At 46.0% G+C, this 25559-nt stretch overlaps 1 protein-coding gene across 6 annotated transcripts in view; it reads right to left on the reverse strand.

Annotated features, from left to right (window-relative positions):
* The window catches only part of ccdc150 (coiled-coil domain containing 150), a 169544-nt gene extending 144347 nt beyond the window's left edge, over positions 1 to 25197 (reverse strand). For 3 of the 6 annotated variants that reach the window (XM_070883527.1, XM_070883529.1, XM_070883525.1), the window contains exons 1-4: positions 25133 to 25197; positions 15869 to 16247; positions 14015 to 14184; positions 7999 to 8067 (exon numbers count right to left, since the gene is read on the reverse strand). In XM_070883527.1, the coding sequence (XP_070739628.1) occupies positions 7999 to 8067; positions 14015 to 14184; positions 15869 to 16247 (618 nt within the window). In that variant the 5' untranslated portion in view covers positions 25133 to 25197. Of the gene's footprint in view, positions 1 to 7998; positions 8068 to 14001; positions 14185 to 15868; positions 16248 to 22471; positions 22624 to 25132 lie in introns of those variants that run through there. The other 3 variants (XM_070883526.1, XM_070883530.1, XM_070883531.1) reach the window with 3 other exon arrangements.
* Positions 25198 to 25559: the final 362 nt, after the last annotated feature.

The raw sequence follows: 25559 nt of genomic DNA on the forward strand, positions 1-25559 counted from the left end.
AAACTGCTGTGCAAAAAAAGCTACTTTACTTGCGCATGCACAGAGACCCACTAAAGTTCCTTAGCCCAGCCGAAAGTTGAGGGTGCAGCACACTATAAGTTTGCGCATGCGCAGTTCCACCTGTACACTTTGAGCAGAGCGGAAAAATGGCTGAAGAGGAAGGACCCCAGAGAGCACGTCGCTTCTTTGTCACGGCCACTAATACAGGCCATAGAGAGGAGGTGGCCTGCCTTGCATCTTGTTGGAGGAAGGAGGCCCGTGCCAAGAGTGATTCGGAGGATTTGGAGGGAGATAGCAGAGGAGGTTTCTGCGGCAGACACGGTGCCTCGAACTGCTGTCCAATGTCACAAGAAGTTTAACGATCTCACGAGGGTCATCAGGGTGAGTACCCTTTACATTAATGCACCACTGCCATGGTTGCAAGATCACTGTCTCACACAATGTAAAGTCTTTGACGAAGCTGCCCCTTCTCTATGTGTTCCAGGCCATGGTGTGGGTTGGCCAAGCCACCCGAAAGCTGGAGGCTCATTTCAACAGCCATGCCCTATGCATTCAGGCAGCGTGGACCCTCTTGTCCCCTATTCATTCTCACCCCTCCTCGCATTATCCTTTGACTCTTGATATGCGTTTGCCACCACGTCACCCTGAGCCACAATCCTAGCTGGCTCTCACTTCCTCCCGGTCTTCCCATGTGCTCAGTCACAGAGATTATAATGCACATCTTTACACTTCCAGACAGTAGCAGCTACTCTACTATGGAAGGCACATGTGCCACATGATGAGCTGCACACTACTCACACCATCTTCTTGTTCTTATTGCAGGAGAAATTAGCTCTTAATCGCCGGGGGCAGCAGTGTACCAGAGGTGGAGAGCCTGATCTTCAGGACCTCACGGAGGTGGAACAGCGAGTGTCGGCCCTCGTGGGCATCACAGTTCGCGCGGTGGTCGGCGGTGAAGCAGAGTCCCCTATGAGTAGTATGTGAACGGCGTTTGCGATTTTTGTGAGTTCCTTGACCCCTGATTATCAAGTGGCCTATCCCCTTTACATATAGATGTCCAATGCCACCTTCCACTTATCTCCCTGCCCCTCCCCTGCTGCTAACCACACGTCTATTGCTTTGTGCTTACAGAAGCGCAGCAGCTTGCCCCTGAGGCGTCAACATCTGGGGACGGGGTAGATGACGAGGGAGGGGACGACAGTATGCTTCCTGAGAGGGAGACACTATCAGTCCCACCAAGTGGGGACACATCGGTGGAGGAGGCTGAATTTGAGGGGTTTGAGGACTCTGCAGCTCCTGGCCCCACTGGCCTACAGCAACTCCCAGCGGAAGGGGAAGCTCGGAGGCCAGCTCCCCGGAGGGCGAGTTGGCCCAGGAGTCCCGCTGAGAGACCAGCAGACCTGGGCTTGGTGGCTATGTCCAGGGAAACCACACAAATGCAGCATGACCTCATGGGTGCATTGTGGAGGCTTCCACAGTGCATCGACACACTTTGCTGTGAGTGTTTGTTGTGATGGGCACTGCAGTCCTGGTGCCGATGTGAGGCTGCAGGTCTTCCTGTCAGAAATGGCTCCTCAGAGAGTTGGAGGTATGAGCGTTGCTGCCTGTAAACCCGTGCGGGTAAGGCCTCCTGTCTAGACGTCTGCAGCCTCTCCTCATCCGTGGCCCAATATGGCCAACAGCCCTTCTATCTTGATCCCGCCTAACAAGATCATGGAGACGCTGGTGAACTAGTAATGCCCCCATTAAGTTATTTCACTGGTTGTAAGGAACCTGCAATGGCAGATAAATCTGCTGCTTTAAAATCAGAGTTCACACAGCCTGCTGTGTGCAAACGTTGAAGTCAATGTGACCTCCATTTTAGGATTCTCTTCCCCCACTTTAACTATGCTGCAAAAAGCACCTAATCGACCGTGGGACCGCCTGTTTTTTTGCGCCGCCGCAAAACCGGCACCAAATTTCCCGGCGGGACGCTGGCTGCCTGGGTGGTAAGCATTTCGACATCCTTTATCGCCACTCTGGGGTGCTAACAGAGGCGCAATCCAACCGAAAATCCAGCCCCATGAGTCCTATCTCAGGGATTAGGACGAGCTGCTACCTCTTTTGCCTAACATATTTATTTTTTAAGTCTAAAATTAAAAATTAAGACACTTGACTGAATTCAAATAATGACAACAGTAATTTTGTTCAAATGCTACAGCTTTCTTTTCATTTCTAAATAACATTGAGTGGGATTTTGAACAGCCGGTGCCCCCTTTACAAGGCTTCAAGCTGTTAAAAATGACAAAGAAATAGCAGCCGTCCCTGGGACATCAAAACCCAGCTCATAAGATTTTCAGGTGGGCCTGTAAGTGGGTGCTTGGCACTCCTTCCTGCAGCGTCATTGTAGGATCCAGTTTGCAATTTTCAAGTACAAATGGATAGGGCATGCACCGCCCACACTCCACCCATTTGTACTAGATTAAGAAAAATGCGACCCTTGCCCGCACAAAAATATTGTGGCCGACTGCCGTCAACTGGATAAGCCCACTCAATCCCCCTGGTGTGCCTCACCACTCTTTACTGTTGACATCCAGCTTGGCTTGCCCATGAAGTCGCAGATTGATTATTGAGCACTGCGCAGTTTGCTAACTGTATTCCAACGAGGCCCAGACCTGAAAATGATTCAGGCCTCCCGTTGAAACCATAGGCACACCACCGACTTTGCACCAGTTTTAGGCATAAGCTCAAAATCACTACCTTAGTCTTTATTGTTGTAGAAATTTTAGACCATCATCTTGCAATGCAATGTGATATGAGGCTAAAAGGGAAACTGAAATAAATACCTTCTGCACTTGTACCAGTCCCTATTACTTTTAAATATAAAATGAGTAAAATGAACAAAATAGTCAGTGGGGAACTTTGCAACGCAGAGCTTATTTGTGAACAGTGCCCTCATAACTTTATGATGTTATCATATAATCACTTTTGGAACAGATGGCTAATTCCATCAATTTCCTAGTTGATATCTTTACATAGGCCTTGAATTCGCACCTCCCATGGGCATGTACGAGGTGCGCGTGCGCCTGCGCCTGTGTGATCCCCGCAAGTTTTGGTTTGGACCCGCCTAAACCCGGAACTTGCGATCTGTCAAGAATTCCCTTGACAAATCACATGGCTCCGAAACTAAAGGGCCTTTAAACATTTAAAATCCTATTAAATAAGGCAAGTTTATTTTTAGACCCTTTAAAATATGTAAATGTATTTTTCCAAAGTGCTTTGTATTTTGGGGGGGGAATTCCCATTTATACATACAGTATGAATGGGAATACCCTGATTCTGATATGTTGCGCTGGCCCAAGTGATTCCAATGATACGTACTGGAGAACATGAGCCTCTACGCAGGCCTTTGCATAGAGGTCCAGGACCAGAAGTCTCTGAAACTCCGGAAACAACAGGTACTTTCTGTTATGTATTTATGCTTGGGGTCACCGGACACCAGGGGGCACCATTGTCGGAGGTCATCGGGCTGTACGCGCGCATGCACGGTCACTGGTATACAAGCGCGGGTATCATGTCACGCGAGTTACTTTGAGAGCGAATAAAGTTGGATCAGGTTTATACTTGAGGCAGTTTACAGGCAGTCTTGTGAGTCAATACATTCATTACATTTGGCGACAAGGTAACTTAAGAATCTTCGCATGTACAATGGGCACTTTTGGAATTCTGGAGAGATTTGTGGATGGCGAGGATTGGGCGGATTTTATCGACCGCCTGGATCAGTACTTTGTGGCCAACAAAATGGAGGGAGACGTTGACGCAGTTCGGCGCAGGGCGGTTTTCCTCTCCGTTTGTGGTCCAAAAATTTATGGCCTCATGAAGAATCTCCTCTCGCCTTTACGTCCAACGGACAAAGAATATGGGGATTTGTGTGCTTTGGTGCATGACCATCTTAAGCCAAAAGAGGGGATCATCATCTCATGCTATCGCTTCTACACGCATGTTCGTACTGAGGGCCAGGATTTGTCGCCGACCTGCAACGTCTTGCTGAGCCATTTTAGTTTGGGAACGTGTTGGAAGACATGCTGCGAAATTTCTTCGTGATAGGCATCAACCATGATATGATTCTTCGGAAGTTATTGGCCGAAGAGAAGCTGGATTTGAGCAAGGCCATCGCGACTGCCCAGGCATGCATGACGACTGATGATAATTTGAGGCAGATATCATCGAAGAGTCGGAGCTCCATGGCAAGTACTGTAAACAAGGTTGTGTCGTCGTCTGATAGAGCTGCTTATGGCAGGGCCTGCTCGACTGCTTATGTGAAATCTGTAGCTGCTCAAAGTCAGCCAACTGGTACGAATCCGATTTCACCCTGTTGGCGTTGTGGGGGCAATCATCGACCTCATCAGTGTCGGTTTAAACAGTACTCCTGTAATGGCTGTTCGAAAGTGGGGCATCTTCAGAGAATGTGCCCACAACTGAGCAAGCTTGCTGCTGTTCATCACATTGCTGATGATAACCAGTCCAGTGCTGGCCCAGATACACAAGCCGAGCAGGAAGTGTATGCTCTGTATTCATTCTTGGGAAAGAGCCAGCCGATAATCGTTAATGTGAAGCTGAATGGCGTGCCTGTATCAATGGAGCTGGACATGGGTGAGAGTCAGTCGATAATGAGCCAAAGGACATTCGACAAGCTGTGGGACAGTGAGGCTGCGAAGCCTAAGCTGAGTCCAGTCAAAGACAAGTTGCGTACTTACACTAAGGAAATCATACCGGTGATTGGCAGTGCAGTAGTCAAGGTGTCATATGATGGTATGGTTCATGATCTACCATTATGGATCATCCCACATAATGGTCCAACACTGTTGGGCAGGAATTGGCTCGAGAAAATAAAGTGGAATTGGAATGATATCAAAGCGTCGTCATCAGTGGATGACACTTCATGTGCTCAAGTGTTGAAAAAGTTTCCTTCTTTGTTTGAACCTGGCATTGGTAATTTTACTGGAGCAGATTCATCTGGATTCAGATGCGAGGCCTGTCTATCATAAGGCTCGGCCTGTTCCCTACATGATGAGGGAGAAGGTTGAAATTGAGCTTGACAGACTCCAACGTGAAGGGGTCATATCACCGGTCGAGTTTAATGAGTGGGCCAGTCCTATTGTTCCTGTGTTGAAGAGTGATGGCACTGTCAGGATCTGTGGAGACTACAAGGTTACGATTAACCGATTTTCGAAACAGGATCAGTACCCGCTACCAAAGGCTGATGACCTGTTCGTCATGCTAGCTGGTGGAAAGTCGTTCACTAAACTGGATCTGACGTCGGCCTATGTGACACAGGAGCTTGTTGACACTTCGAAGAAACTCACCTGCATCAACACCCATAAAGGACTGTTTGTCTACAAAAGGTGTCCTTTTGAAATCCATTCGGCTGCAGCCATATTTCAGAGGAACATGGAGAGTTTACTGCAGTCCGTTCCTAGAACTGTCGTGTTTCAAGATGACACTCTGGTCACAGGTCACTACACTGCTGAACATCTGAACAATCTTGAAGAAGTCCTACAGCGTCTGGACAAAGTGGGGCTCAGGCTGAAACGTTCGAAGTGTGTCTTCACGGCACCTGAAGTTGAATTCCTGGGGAGGAAGATTGCTGCTGATGGCATCAGGCCTACTGTTCGAAAACCAAGGCCATCAAAAATGCACCAAGGCCTCAGAATGTGACGGAGCTGCGTTCATTCCTTGGGCTACTCGACTACTTTGGTAATTTCTTACCCAGATTGAGCACTTTGTTAGAGCCACTGCACGTGCTACTCAGAAAAGCGACAACTGGGTCTGGGGTGTGTTTCAAGATAGAGCCTTTGAGAAAGCTAAGAATCTGCTCTGTTCAAACAAGTTGCTTGTGCATTATGATCTGCGTAAGCGTCTTATATTGGCCTGTGATGCTTCATCATACGTGTACTCCAACAAGCAAATGAGTCAGGTAAGCTGCAGCCTGTTGCGTATGCTTCGAGAAGTTTGTCAAAGGCGGAAAGAGCTTACAGCATGGTAGAAAAAGAAGCTTTGGGCTGTGTGTATGGGGTCAAAAAGATGCATCAGTACCTGCTTGGTCTTCGCTTTGAACTCAAAATGGATCACAAACCACTCATTTAATTATTTTCGGAAAACAAAGGGATTAATACCAATGCATCGTCCCGTATCCAGAGATGGGCACTGACATCGTCTGCCTATGATTATGTTATTCGTCATAGACTTGGCACTGAGAATTGTGCAGATGCACTAAATCGTCTGCCGTTGCCCACACCCGAGGTGGAGACTCCGCAACCTGCAGATCAATTGTTAGTAATGGATGCTTTTGAGAGTGAAGGAACACCTGTCACTGCTCAACAAGTTAGGATCTGGACCAGCCAAGACCCTATTTTATCGGTTGTGAAACGTGTCCTCAGTGGTGATTGGTCTGCAATACCTATGGAAATGAATGATGAGACCAAACCTTACAACCGTCGCAAAGATGAACTATCCATTCAGTCAGATTGTTTATTGTGGGGCAATCGTGTTGTCATGCCGAAGAAAGATAGAGAGAAATTTGTACGTGAACTACATAGCACTCATCCTGGTATTGTAATGATAAAGGCCATTGCTAGGGCTCATGTATGGTGGCCTGGAATTGACTCTGATCTGGAATCATGTGTGTATCAGTGCAATACTTGCATACAGCTAAGTAAAGTACCAGCGGCATCTCCATCTCGTGGCCATCTAAACCATGATCAAGGATCCACATCGATTTTGTAGGCCCTTTCCTAGGAACGATGTTTTTTGTTGTGGTGGATGCATATTCAAAGTGGATAGAGTGTATTATTATGTCATCCAGTACATCCACAGCTACTATTGAGAGCCTTCATGTCATGTTTGCTACTCATGGTTTGCCTGACATTGTTGTGAGCGACAACGGATCTTGCTTCACAAGTCTGGAGTTTCAAGTGTTCATGAAACTCAATGGTGTTAAACATGTGAGGTCAGCCCCATTCAAACCTGCTTCTAATGGTCAAACAGAGCGTGCTGTTCAAATGATCAAGCAGAGTATGAAACGTGTAACTCAGGGTTCACTGCAGACTCGCTTGTCCTGTATACTGCTCAGTTACAGGACCAGACCTCATACGCTTACTGGGGTCTCCCCTGCTGAACTACTGATGAAGAAAAGTCTCAAGACCAAGCTCTCTCTTGTTCATCCTGATTTGAATGATCGTGTTGAAAACAGGCGTCAAAGTCAGCAAGGATATCATGATCGTGTTGCTGTGTCACGTAACATCTCTGTCAACGATTCGGTTTATGTACTAAACTACGGTCAAGGTCCAAAGTGGATCACCGGTACTGTTACAGCCAAGGAGGGTAACAGAGTGTTCATTGTCGTGCTCAGGAATGGGCAAACATGTAGAAAACATGTTGATCAAATAAAACTGCGGCACACGGATGAACTGGAACCGCTTGAGGAAGATGCAGTCAGTGATCAACCAACCAATGTTCATTCATCAGAGGACTTTGCTGTCATTATTGAAACTGGACATTCAGTCTCTGATGTGGTCATTACCACTCCCATCAGATCGGTTACTCAACCTTCAGTCACAACTGACTCAGAACGCTCATCTAAAATTGAAGACGATCAACTCGTGAGCGGAAAGTCCCAGACTGTCTTAATTTGTAAAAAGACTGATATTAAGATCTTGAAAGGGGATGTTGTTATGTATTTATGCTTGGGGTCACCAGACACCAGGGGGTGCCACTATCAGAGGTCATCGGGATGTATGCGCGCGTGCACGGTCACTGTATATAAGCGCGGGTACCATGTCACGCGGGTTACTTTGGGCGCGAATAAAGTTGGATCAGGTTTACACCTAAGGCAGTTTACACTAACAAGTCTTGAGTCATTACATTCATTACACTTTCATAGAAATTTTTGCGGTTGGAGGCATCCGCCCGCGGGAAGCCTCTGACGCAAATTCTGGATCATAGATTTTGTGCTCTAACCTCTTGCAATCTTCGGCTCATTCTGCTTTTTGTTGCTTTCAGTTCTTCCGCTGCTACTGCCACATCTGTCTAGATTAAAGCAAACAAACATACCATAAGCAAATATCATTAAATCAGGTGTACTGTTTGAACAGGAATCAATGCTGCAGCCTCTCATTTGCCACTGATTGATCAGATCTTGAATAAGGTGCACCCCCTAGTTTGCAGGTGATGGAGGTACCTGTATGAATTGTGATCAAGCTTTTAATGTACAATAGGTCTTGGAACAAAAGATTAAACATTAGTTAAAAGGCTGTAAAGCATGGCTTTATACATAAGAAATTGCACTTTATGTTTGTTTTTGTTTTCTCCTTTAACTGCCTCTTCTTTGGATAGACCTTAAAATAGATTATGAACTGTTTCTAAGAAAACATCTTATACATCAGACAACAATTTAAATTATCTTTACGATTCACAGATCTGAAACATCCTGCTCATCCTGGCATTCTATCTACTGAGCTAATTTAAAAACAGATTAAAAACATTGGTTCTGACAGAATTTTTGTATTTCCCAATGCGGATTCCATCCAGTAAGGGGTATAACGAACATGATCTTCACCGTGCGACAGCTACAAGAGAAATGCAGGGAACAGCATCAACCCTTGTACATGGCCTTCTTTGACCTCACAAAGACCTCTGACACTGTCAACCGCAAGGAACTATGGAGCATCCTCCTCGGTTTCAGCTACCCCCAAAAGTTTTATCACCATCCTCCGCCTGCTGCACGATGACATGCAAGCCATGATCCTGACCAATGGATACACCACAGACCCAATCTACATCTGGACCGGGGTCAAGCAGGGCTGCATCATCGCACCAACGCTTTTCTTGATCTTCTTTGCTGCAATGCTCCACCTCATACTCAACAAGCTCCCCGCTGGAGTGGAACTAAACTATAGAACTAATAGTTACCTGTTCAACCGTCACTGTCTCCAGGCTAGATCCAAGGTCGTCCCATCCTCTGTCATTGAACTACAGTACGCAGATGACGCTTGCTTCTGCACACACTCAGAGGCCGAGCTCCAAGCCATCGTCAACGCCTTCACCAAGGCGTATGAAAGCACGGGCCTTACGTTAAACATCCGTAAGACAAAGGTCTCCGCAAGATCCTGCAAATCCCCCGGGAGGACAGATGCGCCAATGTTAGTGTTCTCGCTCAGGCCAACATCCCCAGCATCGAAGCACTGACCATGTCGACCAGCTCCTTTGGGGGCAGGCCACATCATCTGCATGCCCGACACGAGACTCCCTAAGCAAGCGCTCTACTCGGAACTCCTACACGGCAAGCGAGCCCCAGGTGGGCAGAGGAAACATTTCAAGGACACCCTCTAAGCCTTCTCTGATAAAGTGCAACATCCCCACCGGCACCTGGGAATCACTGGCCCAAGACCGCCCAAAATCGAGGAAGAACATCCAGGATGGCGCTGAGCACCTTGAGTCTCGTCACCGAGAGCATGCAGAAATCAAACGCAGACAGCGAAAGGAGCGTGCAGCAAACCAGAGTCCCCACCCACCCTTTCCTTCAACCACTGTCTGCCCCACCTGTGACAGGGACAATAATTCCCGCATTGGACTGTACAGCCACCAGAGAACTCACTTTATGGGCCCAAGTTTCCACATGATAAAAAACGGGCGCCCCTCCGAGCTGGGCGCCCGTTTTTCGCGCCTAAAACGGCGCCGGAAAAAAACCGAGCGATTCTGGAGCGCTTTGCAGCTCCTTGTCTGCTTGGCGCGGTGCCCAGGGGGGCGGAGCCTACACTCGCGCCGATTTTGTAAGTGGGAGGGGGCGGGTACTATTTAAATTAGTTTTTTCCTGCCGGCAACGCTACACGTGCGCGTTGGAGTGTTCGCGCGTGCTCAGTGTGAAAAAAACATTGGCACTCGGCCATTTTTGTAGTTCTTTGTAGTTCTTTGTAGCTGTTTAGTTTTTGAACATTTTTTAATAAAAGTGCATTGCCATCAGCTCAGAGGCTTCTTGTAGCAGTGAGAAGGGTGCAGGAAGCCTCAGAAAGTTGAGGCAGCTGTTTCCCGACGACCTCCCCCTTTTGCCGTCGGGAAATGGCTCCTCAATTTCTGAGGCTTCCTGCAGCCTTCTCTCTTTCCCGCCAGCTGTCTGGAACGGCTCCATTCTCCCCCCCCCCCCCCCCCCCGCAGTCGGTCGGCTCCCTCCCTCCCCGCCACCCCCCCGCGTTCAGTAGGCTCCCTCCCTCCCGCGTTCGGTCGGTCGGCTCCCTTCCCTCCCCCCCTCCCCCCCACCCCCCGCGTTTGGTCGGCTCCCGCCCGCCCGCCCACGTTCGGTCGGCTCCCTCCTCTCCCTCCCCCACCCCCCCCCGGCCCGCGTTTGGTCGGCTCCCTCCTCCCCCCCGCCCGCGTTCGGTTGGCTCCCTCCTCCCCCGCCGCCCGTGTTCGGTCGGCTCCCTCCTCCCCCCCCCGCCCGCGTTCGGTCGGCTCCCTCGGTTTGAGGCTTGCTGCACCATTCTCCCTGGCTGAAGCACTTTCACACAGGTAGGAAGATGGTTTATTTAATCTTTTCTTTGCTTATAAATGTTTATTCAGGTTGGATTTATTTGTATAATATTTGTATAAGTATAAATAAGGATTGATTGTAGAATTTAATGAGTTCCTTCCCCCCCCCTCTCCCCCCACCTCGTTCTGGACGCCTGATTTGTAACCTGCACCGATTTTTTAATGTGTAGAACAGGTTTTTTCAGTTCTACAAAAATCTTCACTTGCTCCATTCTACTTTAGTTTGGAGTACATTTTCACTGTGGAAACTTTCAAATCAGGCGTCAGTGGCCGGACACGCCCCCTTTTGAAGAAAAAATTCTGTTCCAAAGTAGAGCTGTTCTACCTGACTAGAACTGCAGAAAAAAAATGTGGAGAATTGCGAATTCTAAGATAGTCCGTTCTCCACCAGTTGCTCCTAAAAATCAGGCACAAATCATGTGGAAACTTGGGCCCTATGAGTGGAAGCAAGTCTTCCTCGATTTCGAGGGACTGCCTACAATGATGATGATTTCCCTATTTTAAACAATCAGTATATTTAAATTGATGTTAGCATCACTAAATCATTAAATCAATCCCTGACTACCTGCAAATTAAAAAATACTCACAATGATAGGTTTGTTGGAGGATGTTAAAAAAAGACAATTTTCATAGTTCCATCACATCACTTTTCACTTTTGGGAGGCAGTTTTTAAAATAATAATAATAATAATAACTTATTTATATAGTGCCTTTAACGTAGTAAAACGTCCCAAGACGCTTCATATCAGTGTTACAAGACCAAACAGATACATTTGACACCGAGTCACAAAAGAAGAAATTACGGTAAATGGCCAAAAGCTTGGTTAAAGAGGTAGGTTTTAAGGAGCATCTTAAAGAAGGAAAGAGAGGTAGAGAGGTTTAGGGAGAGCGTTCCAGAGCTTCGGGCCCAAACAGCTGAAGGCTCGGCCACCAATGGTTGAGCAGTTATAATCAGGGATCTTCAAGAGGGCAGAATCTGAGGTGCGCAGACGTCTTGTGGGATTGTAAGGCTGAAAAAGATTAGAGAGAGGTCGGGAGGGGCAAGGCCATGGAGTGAATTGTCAACAATGCTGTGAATTTTTAAAACGAGATGTTGCTTAACCGGGAGCCAATGTAGGTCAGAAAGCACAGGAGTGATGGGTAATCGTGCATTGGTGTGAGTTAGGTCACAGGCTGCTGAGTTTTGGATGACCTCAAGTTTATGCAGTGTAGAAAGTGGGAGGCCAGCCAAGTCTAGAGGTGGCAAAGGCATGAATGAGGGTTTCAGCAGCAGAAGAGCTAAGGCAGGGGCGGAAGCGGGCAATGTTACAGAGGTGGAAAAAGGCGGTTTTAGTTATGCCGCGGATATGTGGTTGGAAAGTAATTTCATGGTCAAATATGACACCTAGGTTGCGAACAGTCTTGTTCACCCTCAGATTGATGTTAGGGAGAGGGATGGAGTCAGAGGTTAGGGAATGCAGTTTGTGGCGGGGACCAAAGATAATAGCTTCGGTTTTCACAATATTTAATTGGAGAAAATTTCTGCTCATCCAGTACTGGATGTCAGAAAAGCAATCTGACAACTTAGATACCAAACAGGGGTCGAGAGAAGTGGGGAGAGATAGAGCTGGGGGTCATCAGCGTACATGTGGCAACTGACCCAGTGTTTTCAGATGATATCGGCAAGGGGCAGCATATAGATGAGAAATAAGAGGGGGCCAAGGACAGATCCTTGAGGGACACCAGAGGCAACGATGCAGGGGTGGGAAGAGAAGCCATTGCAGGAGATTTTCTGGCTACGATTAGAAAGATAAGAATGGATCCTGGCGAGTGCATTCCCACCCAGCTGGACAATGGTTGAGAGGCGTTGGAGGAGGATGGAGTGGTCAACTGTGTCAAAGGCTGCATACTGGTATATTGAATATGATGGTAGAAATAAGTGTTCTTGAATTTCATACAAACGGGGTTCGAATGAAACCATGACAACTCTATGGGTGAATTTCCATAATGATTCTGCCGATCATCCACCACAACTTCGGCAGAAAAGCCGAGGAAATTCTGTGAAAGAAAGTAAATGGTGGTTGTGCCATTTTTTTTCCAGGATTTCTGCAGATATTTTACCGAAATTACAGTGGATAATCGAGACAATCCTCAGGGAAATTCACCCCTTAACTGGACTTGTTTAACTTGACCTGTGAACTGCTGCAGTAATTCTCTCATTTTAATTCACTTTGATGGAAAATCCAAATTTAAATGGCTGTTGACATTAGTCACTAGTCAAGGCTTTCTGCAAAATTTGTAAGACGAAAGTAGTACTGTACATTTCTTTTTAATGCCATAATTATCAATTTTCATCCAACTCTTATTTTAGTGGTGAAAATCAAAATAGTTTTCATAATGATGCACCATAAACCCAGGCATATATGGTCTCAATTTTCCCCAGTACTTGCACCGTTTTTTTTGGAGTAGGCTGCTTTTTCTGGCCTAACTTAAAAATCCCCAGTTTCCCAAATCAATTTGCACCAGAATAACTCAGCTAGTACTTTTTTTTAAAGATATTTTTTTTTCCTCAAAAGGGGGTGTTCCAAGCCACCTAGGCCAATTCTGGCCATTTAGGCAACTTTGGCCAGCGTATGTGGCCTCTTGAGAAAACCCTTGCAGAGAGTTAAAGAAATCGGTGCAGGCAAGTACATCAGAGGCCATTCGGCCTGGGCTAGGGGCGGGAAGTGGGGCGGAACTGGACTGGCACGAAACCGGGGTCCACAGAACGGCGGAAAGACACCGGAGAGGCTCGGGGTGAAGGGAACAAGCTGGCCCGTACAAAATTGGGGGCCATAAAGCGGCGAGAAGGCACCGGAGAGGCTCGGGGTGAAGGGAGCAAGCTGGCCGGCACAAAATCGGGGGCCACAGAGCGGCAGGAAGGCACCGGAGAGGCTCGGGGTGAAGGGAGCAAGCTGGCCGGCACAAAATTGGGGGCCACAGAGCGGCAGGAAGGCACCAGAGAGACTTGGCGGGGTAGGGCACTCACCGCAGCTGACCAGGAAGGCACTCACTCGGAGCTCTACTGCGCATGCGCGGCTAGGCGCAGAAGTCTCGCCTCTCGCGTTAAATCGGAGTTACCGCCCCAGACAGCAGCTTACACGGCTCAGGAGCTGGGCAAACAGCTCAGCAGCGCTGCCGCGTAGGATGGGCTCTTTCTTGAATTAAAGGGAGACGCCCAAGCTGCATACTCTGCAGATTGTGAAGACACCTACCTGGACCACCGGGGAGTGGGGTTGCTAAACTCACACCAAATTTAGCAGGAGTCGTTAGCAGCACCGCGCCCGTTGCAAAGTTGTTTGTGCCCCGTAACAGGAGGCGCAAATTACACCAATTTCTCCCTTATAAATCATATAAAGATTCTCAATAAAGGCCCTCTAAACTTCTAATGCTAATAAAGCTTTATAGTAGATTGTATACCTCATTTGTGTACCTTAGTTGCTGTGGCCATCTCCAGAACAGCACTCAGCCTTTCTATTTCTTCCTGAGCTGCCTCCTTTTCCTCACTAACTTCATTCAGCTGCTGTCGGAATCGCATAATCTCCCGCTGTATTTTCGTTAGCTCCTGAACATGTTCTTCCTGCATTGCAGCCAGTCGATCCACTGTAACAATGTTGTAAAGAAGGCAGCAGCTTATTTTGTGCTTAGCATTTTTATGCTCCTTTTACAACCACTGTGCTATTAATAAATATACTAAACAAAATCAGAAGCTATATTTTTCCTAATGTGGAGAAGCTCAGAATAATCATCTGTATGACTTGCAACCAATGTGGTCTATAAGGAATTTATTACAGAATACTGTTTTGGGCTGTTCCAGCAGATTATCAGAGTAGGAAGATCAGTCTTCTGATTCTGAAAATAACTAACTGAATGACTGGACTTATTAACCATCAGAATAGTTGGAATTTTGCATGCTTTGAGGTCAAGCTGAATGTATCCATATTTGCACTAATTACACTCTTCAGTAATTCTTTTGTAATAGCAACAATTAAGCTAATTAATTAAAAACTAACCAAATTACAACACCTTGCATTTATATTGCATATTTAATCTGGAAAAATATCCCAAGACACTCCACAGATGTTTATCAAAAAAAAATGGATGCTGAGCCAAAGGAAGAGTTATTAGGAGGGTCGACCAAATCCTTGATCAAAGATGTGGGATCTAAGGAGCATCTTAAAGAAGAGTGAGATGAAGAGGTGAAGAGGATTAGGGAGGAACTCCAGCAGCATGTTTGTATCCGGATTGCTAATGCCACACCCGTTATTCGCGGGGGGAAATGCATGAGAGGCCAGGGTGCGTAGAACAGAGACTTCTGAGGCATGGAAGCTGTAGATTATGGAGAAAGTGATGGACAAGGCTGTGAAAGGATTGAAATACAAGAATGAGAATTTTAAATTGGAGGTATTGGAGGACCAGAAACCAATGTAGGTTATCTAGGAAAAGAGTGATGGGTAGCAGGATATGGTGTGGGATAGGATATGGGCACAGAGTTTTGGATTAGCTGAAGTTTAAAGACTGTGTGGATTGGAGGCTGGCCAGGAGAGCATTGGAATAGTCAAGTCTAGACCCGACATGTGCATGGATGAGTTTTAGTAGCAGATGGGCTGAGGCAGGAAAGGAAGCGGATAATATAATGGAGAAAGAAGCAGGATGGATTGGTGATGGGCAGCAGATGTGGTCAGAAGCTCAACTCAGGATTGAATAAGACACTAATGTTCCAACTGCTCTGGTTCAGCCGGAGAGGGAGATTGAATCAGTGATGAGGATATAGAGTTTATGGTGGGGGCCAAGGACAATATTTAACTGGTGGAAATCAGAACTGAATTTTAGACAACCAGTCGACAGTACAGAGGCATTGTTGGGATCAAGAGTGTAGTGGAGAGATTTCAGCTGGGTGTCATCAGCATACATGTGTAAACTAACCTAGTCTTCAGATCATGCTTCCATTGGGAAGAAGAGGGGTCTCAAGAGGTAACAGTGTAGGGGTGGGAAGAGAAGTCAATCTGGAGATGCTCTGACTATGATCAGATATGTAAGAGTGGAACTAGAGAAGGGCAGCCTCCTGACACCAGAGGAAAGGTGCTGGAGCAGGATGGTGTGGTTGACTGTGTCAAAACCTGCAGAGAGGTCAAGGAGGATGTGAAGGGAAAATGGACCACAGTCAAACCGCTTCTCGTCGATGCTATACTAGTAGTGCTAATGTACCCTTATTAATCTATCATAATGTTTAGAAAATCCAAGAAGGAATAACAATTAATTACAGAAGGATATAATTGTTAATTACCTGAATGCTCTGGGTTGAGTTCTTTCGCTGTCTGTATTCGAAATACATTCAATTTCATTGTTTGTATAACACTTTCCAACCGGCAGACACGGCTCACTAGAGATTCATAATTTTTCCACAGAACATCATTTTCAGTTCCAAATGCTTTTCTGGCATGGAAGGGACTGACAGGCCTGTGACTGTCACGATCACCAATCTTAGATGCCCCAGTGTCCTCAATACCAAACCCCAGGCCCTCCAATTCTTGAATTAACGCCTGCATTTGCTCCTCAGCTGTAATGATCCGATGCTGAAGCACAATAAATGACTCAGGTGCTGTGGCACCAACATGTGTTGGTGGTATTGGTGCATGTGACATGTTTGAAGTATCAGTAGTCATCTGTATAAATGAAACACATAATTAGAACCATCCTGTCAGCCTATACAGCATTATGATTGAAATGGGCACTAGAACAATGTGACTAAATTACAGTAGAAAACACTTCACTCTTCAATGGTGCAGGCCAACCACAGGAGACTTTTGGAAAATATTTAACACAAGAACTTTTATGTCATTTAAAGCATACATTTAAGTTAGTGGTAGCATTCTTGCCTCAGAGTCAGAAGGTTGTAGGTTCAAGCCTCACTCCAAGACTTGGGCACATGAATCTAGGTTGTAATTTCGGTGATAACTGAAGCAGTGCTGCATTGTCAGCCGCATTGTCTCTTGGCTAAGACATTAAACCAAGCTGCCCTCTGCCTGTTCCAATGGGCATAAAAAAATCCCATTGCATTATTCAAAGAAGAGCAGGGGAATTCTCTACACATTTTGGACAACATTTATCCCTCAACCAACACCACCAAAATAGATCGCCTGGTCATTTATTTAATTTATGTTTATGGGACCTTACTGTGTGCAAATTGGCTGCCACATTTGCCCAAAAAAACAACATTCATTCGCTGTGAAGTGCTTTGGGACATCCTGAGGATATGAAAGACATTATATAAGTACAAGTCCTTTCTGTCTTATGAAATGTGAATCAGGAAGAACTTTTTCACACAAAGGATAATGGAAATCTGGAACCAAGTAACAATATCAAGGGATATGGGACAAAAGCGGGCAAATGGAATTGAGGTACAGATCAGACACAATCTAACTGAATGACAAAACAGGCTTAAGTGACTGAAGGGTCCCTGAGAAATGAGACAACGCTTTCTTAAATTTATGTCTGTGCGTATTTAGCTCCTTGCATTAAGAGTTTAAACTTACTCAAATTGCACCCAAGCCATGTGGTTATAATTCTCCTCCACCGACTACAAATGAAAGTAATTACAAAGCACTTTAAAAGTAAGTGTGGAATATAATTGTGTCAAGCGGATTGTCATTCTAGCTTCAAACCATAAAATCTCTGCATTATTTCTGTACAATGTGAAGATTTGGATATATTATAAAATTACAATGGTCTTTCATTTAACTGTATTCTTAAAATTCCTTCATCTTTGCGAGGGTAAATAGTAAACAGCAACAACTCCTTAGGGGCATCTAACCAAGCCCAGTGATCTTATTTGCCTACATTAAGTCAATTACATCAGAAATTCCCTAATGTCTTTTAAATGATAAACGCACAACACATTTGCATAAGAAGACTGTCACACGCTCTGGGGCAGTTCTCAGAATGCAAAAGTATTGATTCCTTGACAGACTATTTGTAGATTCTGGTCTGACTGGAGAATAGTTCCAATTGTTGGGTGTCAAAAATGTAAGTTTATATATCATTTCATTGTCTCAAATATAATCCATCAGAGGTCATCTTGAAAGAAAGACAGTTACTGTCTCAAGTTTCCCTTGATTCCAAAATTCCCTGGATTCTGGAGAGGTCCCAATGGATTGAAAAATGGCAAATGTAACGCCCCTATTTAAGAAAGGAGGGAGACAGAAAGCAGGAAACTATAGACCAGTTAGCCTAACATCGGTCATTGAGAAAATATTGGAATCCATTATTAAGGAAGTAGTAGCAGGGCAATTAGAAAACCATAATACTATCAAGCAGAGTCAGCATGTTTTATGAAAGGGAAATCACATTTGACAAATTTGCTGGAGTTCTTTGATGTAATGAGCAAGGTGAATAAAGGGGAACCAGTAGATGTCGTGTATTTGGATTTCCAAAAAGCATTCGATAAGGTGCCACATAAAAGGTTACTGCACAATAAAAGAGCTCATGGGGTTAGGGGTAATATATTAGCTCGGTTAGAGGATTGGCTAACTCACAGAAAACAGAGTGTCGGGATAAATGGGTCATTTTCAGGTTGGAAACTGTAACTAGTGGGGTGCCATAGGGATCAGTGTTGGGCCCTCAACTATTTACAATCTATATTAATGACTTGGATGAAGAGACCGAGTGTAAGGTAGCCAAATTTGCTGATGATACAAAGATAGGTGAGAAAGCAAGTCATGAGGACGATGCAAAGAATTTGCAAAGTGATATGGATAGGCTAAGTGAGTGGGCAAAAAATTGGCAGATGGAGTATAATGTGCGAAAATGTGAGGTCATTCATTTTGGTAGGAAAAATAAAAAAACAAATTATTATTTAAATGGAGAGTTTACAAAATGCTGCGGTACAGAGGGATCCGGGGGTCCTTGTACATGAAACACAAAAAGTTTGCATGCCGGTTCAAGAGGTTGATTCTGGAGATAAAGGGGTTGTCTTATGAAGAAAGGTTGAGCGGGTTGGGCCTATACTCATTGGAATTCAGAAGATTAAGAACTGATCTTATTGAAACATATAAGATTCTGAGAAGGCTTGACAGGGGCAAAGTGTGTTAAAAAAACAAGCCTGAAGGCTCTGTGCCTCAATGCGAGGAGTATTCGGAATAAGGTGGATGAATTAACTGCGCAGATAGCAGTTAACAGATACGATGTGATTGGCATCACCGAGGCATGGCTCCAGGGGGACCAAGGCTGGGAACTCAACATCCAAGGGTATTCAGCATTTAGGAAGGATAGACAGAAAGGAAAAGGAGACGGGGTGGCGTTGCTGGTTAAAGATTAAATCAATGCAATTGTAAGGAAGGCCATTAAGCCTGGATGATGTGGAATCGGTATGGGTGGAGCTGCGGAATTCCAAAGGGCAGAAAACGCTAGTGGGAGTTGTGTATAGACCACCAAATAGTAGTAGTGAGGTTGGGGACAGCATCAAAGAAGAAATAAGGGATGTGTGCAATAAAGGTACAGCAGTAATCATGGGCAACTTTAATCTACACATTGATTGGGCGAACCTAACTGGCAGCAATGCGATGGAGGAGGATTTCCTGGAGTGTTTTAGGGATGGTTTTCTGGACCAATATGTCGAGGAACCAACCAGGGAGCTAGCCATCCAAGACTGGGTAATGTGTAAAGAGAAGGGACTAATTAGCAATCTTGTTGTGCGAGGCCCCTTGGGGAAAAGTGAACATAATATGGTAAAATTCCTTATTAAGATGGAGACTGACAAAGTTAATTCGGAAACTAGGGTCCTGAACTTAAGGAAAGGTAACTTCGACGGTATGAGGCATGAATTGGCTAGAATAGGCTGGCAAACGATACTCAAAGGGTTGACGGTGGGTAAGCAATGGCAAACATTTAAAGATCACATGGATGAACTTCAGCAAATGTACATCCCTGTCTGGAGTAAAAATAAAACTGGGAAGATGGCTCAACCATGGCTAACATAGGAAATTAAGGATAGTGTTAAAGCCAAGGAAGAGGCATATAAATTGGCTAGAAAAAGCAACAAACCTGAGGACTGGGAGAAATTTAGAATTCAACAGAGGAGGACTAAGGGTTTAATTAAGAGGGGGAAAGTAGAGTACAAGAGGAAGCTTGCAGGGAATAAAAAAACTGACTGCAAAAGCTTCTATAAATATGTGAAGAGAAAAAGATTAGTAAAGACAAACGTAGGTCCCTTGCAGTCGGATTCAGGTGAAATAATAATGGGGAACAAAGAAATGGCAGACCAATTGAACCAATACTTCGGTTCTGTCTTCACGAAGGAAGATACAAATAACCTTCCGAAGGTACTAGGGGACAGTGGGTCTAATAAGGAGGAACTGAAGGATATCCTGATTAGGCAGGAAATTGTGTTAGGGAAATTGATGGGATTGAAGGCCAATAAATCCCCAGGGCCTAATAGTTTGCATCCCAGAATGCTCAAGGAAGTGGCCCTAGAAATAGTGGATGCATTGGTGATCATTTTCCAAGTGTCTATCGACTCTGGATCTGTTCCCATGGATTGGAGGGTAGCTAATGTAACACCACTTTTTAAAAAAAGGGAGAGAAAATGGGTAATTATAGACTGGTTAACTTGACATCAGTAGTGGGGAAAGTGTTGGAATCAATCATGAAGGATGAAATAGCAGCGCATTTGGAAAGCAGTGACAGGGTCAGACCAAGTCAGCATGGATTTATGAAAGGGAAATCATGCTTGACGAAACTTCTGGAATTTTTTGAGGATGTAACTAGCAGAGTGGACAAGGGAGAACCAGTGGATGTGGGGTATTTGGACTTTCAAAAGCTTTTGACAAGGTCCCGCATAAGAGATTGCTGTGCAAAATTAAAGCACATGGTATTGGGGGTAAGATACTGACGTGAATAGAGAACTGGTTGGCAGATAGGAAGCAGAGAGTCGGGATAATCGGGTCCTTTTCCGAATGGCAGGCAGTGACTAGTGGAGTGCCGCAGGGCTCAGTGCTGGGACCTCAGCTCTTTACAATATACATTAACAATTTGGATGAAGGAATTGAATGTAATATCTCCCAAGTTTGCAGATGACACTAAGCTGGGTGGCGGTGTGAGCTGTGAGGAGGACGCTAAGAGGCTGCAGGATGACTTGGACAGGTTCGGTGGGTGGGCAAATGCATGGCAGATGCAGTATAATGTGGATAAATGTGAGGTTATCCACATTGGTGGCAAAAACACAAAGGCAGAATATTATCTGAATGGCGGCAGATTAGGAAAAGGGGAGGTACAACGAGACCTGGGTGTCATGGTACATCAGTCATTGAAAGTTGGCATGCAGGTACAGCAGGCGGTGAAGGCGGCAAATGATATGTTGGCCTTCATAGCTAGGAGATTTGAGTATAGAAGCAGGGAGATCTTACTGCAGTTGTACAGGGCCTTGGTGAGGCCTCACCTGGAATATTGTGTTCAGTTTTGGTCTCCTCACCTGAGGAAGTGCAGCGAAGGTTCACCAGACTGATGCCCGGGATGGCAGGACTGACATATGAGGAGAGACTGGATCGACTAGGCCTGTATTCACTGGAGTTTAGAAGGATGAGAGGGGATCTCATAGAAACATATAAAATTCTGACGGGACTGGACAGGTTAGATGCAGGAAGAATGTTCCCGATGTTGGGGAAGTCCAGAACCAGGGGACACAGTCTAAGGATAAGGGGGTAAGCCATTTAGGACTGAGATGAGGAGAAACTTCTTCACTCAGAGAGTTGTTAACCTGTGGAATTCTCTACCACAGAGAGTTATTGATACCAGTTCATTGGATATATTCAAGAGTGAGTTAGATACGGCCTTTGCAGCTAAAGGGATCAAGGGGTATAGAGAGAAAGCAGGAAAGGGGTACTGAGATGAATGATCAGCCATGATCTTATTGAATGGAGGTGCAAGCTCGAAGGGGCGAATGGCCGACTCCTGCACCTATTTTCTATGTTTCTATGACACAGTTCTTTTACAAGGGACAGTAAAGGATCCTGGCTGGTCCAGGTCCTGATCTGACGGGACGCAACGGTGACTTTTCGTTTTCAAATGCATCCATCACCAAGAGCAAGTCTGCAGGCTGTGCCATTTCCACCCCCGGTGGGCAATGGTAGCCGACTGAGAGCATCAGCGCAGTTCTGTGTGCCTGGCCTGTGGCGAGATACATCGTTATATGCAGACAGCGTGAGTGCCAATCTTTGGATGCGAGCAGAGGCATTAGTAATACCTTTGTTCTCTGAGAATAGCGATATGATCAGTTTCTAACTCGAACTTAAGCCCAAACAGATACTTGTGCATTTTTTCACCCCATAAATGTGTGCCAGAGCTTCTTTTTCAATCATGCTGTAGGCCCTTTCAGCCTTGGACAAACTCCTGGACGCATAAGCGACCGGTTGCAATGTTCCCTATTCGTTTGCTTGTTGTAACACACACCCGACCCCCTATGAAGACGCATCGCAAGCTAGCACTAAACGTTTACATGGGCCATACAGAACAAGCAGTTTGTTGGAACATAACAGATTTCTGGCTCTCTCAAAAGCAGTCTCTTGTGATTTCCCTCATACCCAGTCATCTTCCTTGCTAGAACCTCTACATGTGTTGCTACGCAAGGTGCTTAACCCGGGTAGGAAATGATCAAAATAATTGAGGAGCCCCAGGAACGACCGCAGCTCCGTCAAGTTCTGTGGTCTCGGCACTTTCTTGATGGCCTCCGTCTTGGCGTCGGTGGGTCTGATGCCATCTGCCGCGATTCTTCTCCCCAAGAACTCAACCTCTGGCACCAGGAAAACACACTTCGAGCGTTTCAACCAGAGTTCCACACAATCTAGCCGACTTAGAACCTCTTCTAGGTTCTGCAAGTGTTCTATAGTGTCCCGACCTGTGATCAATATGTCGTCCTGGAAAACCACGGTGTGCGGAACCGACTTTAGCAGACTCTCCATGTTCCTTTGAAAAATAGCCGCGGCCGATCGAATTCCCTCCTGCCGGCGTCGCAAATAGGTCGTCTGCCTTGGGTAGCGGGTACTGGTCCTGCAGCGAAAAACAGTTAATTGTTACTTTATCGTCCCCACATATTCTGACCGTGCCATCGCTCGAGAACTGGAACAATAGGACTGGCCCACTCGTTGAACTCAACTGACGCGATGATGCCCTCTCATTGCAGCCTGTCCAGCTCAATCTCCACTTTCTTTCGCATCATGTATGGCACCGCACATGCCTTGTGGTGGATGGGTTGTGTACCGGGAGCCAAGTGGATCTGCACCTTTGCCCCAGAGAAATTTCCGATGCCTGGCTCAAACAACGACGGGAACTTGCTCAAAACCTGGGCACATGAGGAGTCGTTGACGGACTAAAGCGCTCGGATGTCGTCCCAGTTCCAGCGGATTTTTCCCAGCAGCTTCTGCCGAACAGTGTGAGGCCATCTCCTGGTACAATCCATAGTGGTAGTTCATGCACCACTCCATCATATGAGACCTTTACTGCTGCACTGCCAATTACAGGGATCAGCTCTTTAGTGTAAGTTCTCAGCTTGGTATGAATAAGGCTCAGCTTGGGCCTTTGTGCCTTATTGCACCACAGCCTCTCGAAGGCCTGTTTGCTCATGATTAACTGACTCGCACCTGTGTCCAATTCCATGGATACTGGAATTCCGTTCAGTTCAACTTTTAACATGATCAGTGGACATTTTGTGGTGAAGGTGTGTACCCCGTACACGTCTGCCTCCTCGGTTCGAGTCTCTAGTTCAGTTTGATCCGCCATGGATCGATCTTCCTCTGCGTGGTGGTTTGCAGGGTTTGCAGTTTGTCTGCACATTCGCTGGAGGGTCCCATTGTTCCACAGCCTTTGCACGCATAGTATGAACATTTCCCTGCCTTTCTTAGGGTGTTTGAAGCGGCATTGATGGGCTCGATGATCACTTCCGCAGCGCCAACAAGGTGTTAATTGCCTCGCATTCACACTTGATGGTGGACTCTGGGTCATCCGAGGTCGTGCAGCTGCAGGATTGTACGTTCTGTCATATGCATTCCTGCCTGGAAACGACGTTACTTTGTGTACAGTTCTTACTGATGCATCTTTATGCTGCAAAATTTGTTTGGTGTTATTGCTGGTGAACATAAATGCCTGGGCTATCGTTATGACTTTGCTCAGGTTCGGTGTTTCAACAGTCAACAGTTTGCGAAGGATAACCTCAGGGCCAATGTCAAGCACAAAAAAGTCTCTTAGCATTTGCTCCAGGAATCCACCGAATTCGCAATGTCCAGCAAGGCGCCTTAGTTCGGCGACGTAGCTCGCCACTTCCTAGCATTCAGACCGCTAACATGTATAAAATTGATACCTTGCCATCAGAACACTCGCCTTCGGATTTCGGTGCTCCCGGACCAGCGTACACAGTTCTTCATACGATTTGGTTGTTGGTTTCACCGGAGCATGAAGATTCTTCATGAGGCCATAGGTTGTTGCCACGCAGACAGTGAGGAGGATCGCCCTTTGTTTGGCAGTGTTCTCATTCCCTTCCAGCTCGTTGGCCATGAAATATTGGTCGAGTCGCTCCACGAAGGCTTCCCAATTGTCACCTTCTGAGAATTTCTCCAGGATACCAACAGTTCTCTACATTTTCGCATGATGGAATGCTGGTTACAAGGTGTTGCATACATAACAGTAAGCTTAATTCCCATGGCACTAAATGATTATTGTGGCATAAAGGCACTGCATTGCTGGTTATTCTTGGTTCAACTTGTGGTACTGTGTAAGGTGCCAATTGGACTATGGAGCCAGAGTAAGAATACTATTTCATCCACATAGAAGGACCCCAATGTGCATAAATGTATGAGGCTCTGTCCAAAAAAAACAGCGGTGTTGAAATCTGGGCGGCGACAGAGTAGGAAATTGACCTGCTCCATTGTAACTCCCCCTCCACCCGGTTTCCAAATTAAAATTCCCACTGTAATCTCCAGAGGAAAATATCACAGGGAAAAGATTATCGTTATGTGGCAGAAAGCTCCACGTCAGTGCATGCAGGAAAATGCCACACGGATCAGCAAAACATAAAGTTGGCCGACACTTATCGCCATCAGTCACAACCCCCATGTTGATAAATAACGTGCACATTAAGTGCTTTCAAGCTGAGGAACAAGGAAGGCCAAGACCGAGATGGTAGGACTCGGGACAGGGAGACCTGACTGGAAATGTAAGAGTGCAATGGAAAGACATCATTAACACTACATTCTGGACGACCTTGTTATGGAAAAGGACTGAAGTGGATTGCAATGTATTTCGATCTAAACTAGCAGTCATAGTGCACAGTGGCACGATGCAACAGTCTTCGCTCCGACTTGCAAAGAAATCCCAGGTTAAGGACGGTGCATTCTGATTTGAAAGACTTAAGCGAGAACAGATTTCAAATTTAGCTCCTTACACTGTGATCGCCCACTCGCCAGAGCAGCTTCTACCTCAGACCGGCCCCCTACCCACTCTATCACCGAATTAAACATCAGGAAAGAGCAAAGGCCGTCTTGTTAAAATCACAATAATGACTTACCTGGTGAAAGAGAGCCGGGAACAAGTGGCTGTCGGCGGCTGGGCCCTGCCTCTGGTTACCATGGAGATCCCGCACTGTCTCGGTCTCCAACCGACTCACCGCCATTAAACTGGGCATGCGCGGACACCGCCGGCCCCAGAGCCTGCTGGGGGTCTGTGTGTTCAAACTCGGCTGATTACTTGGGTTCAAACTGTTATTGTCTTCAGAAGCACGCAGCGCAGTGAGCAGAATGATAGGGCCTTTCCCTTTCGACTTATGATGACTTGAATATGTCAAATTGAAATCTCAGTATCAAAGGATGTACACCACGAGTATATACAATAGGACGGGAGAGAGAAGAAGGGGAGGGTTGTGCAGAATTCGAGCAGGAAGCTACTTTAGATGACACTGGCCATCTTTGTGGGTGTGAACAGTTCATGAGTCCGTT

Source organism: Pristiophorus japonicus, chromosome 6 (genome assembly GCF_044704955.1).
Source record: "Pristiophorus japonicus isolate sPriJap1 chromosome 6, sPriJap1.hap1, whole genome shotgun sequence".
In the NCBI taxonomy this organism is placed as follows: domain Eukaryota; kingdom Metazoa; phylum Chordata; class Chondrichthyes; family Pristiophoridae; genus Pristiophorus; species Pristiophorus japonicus.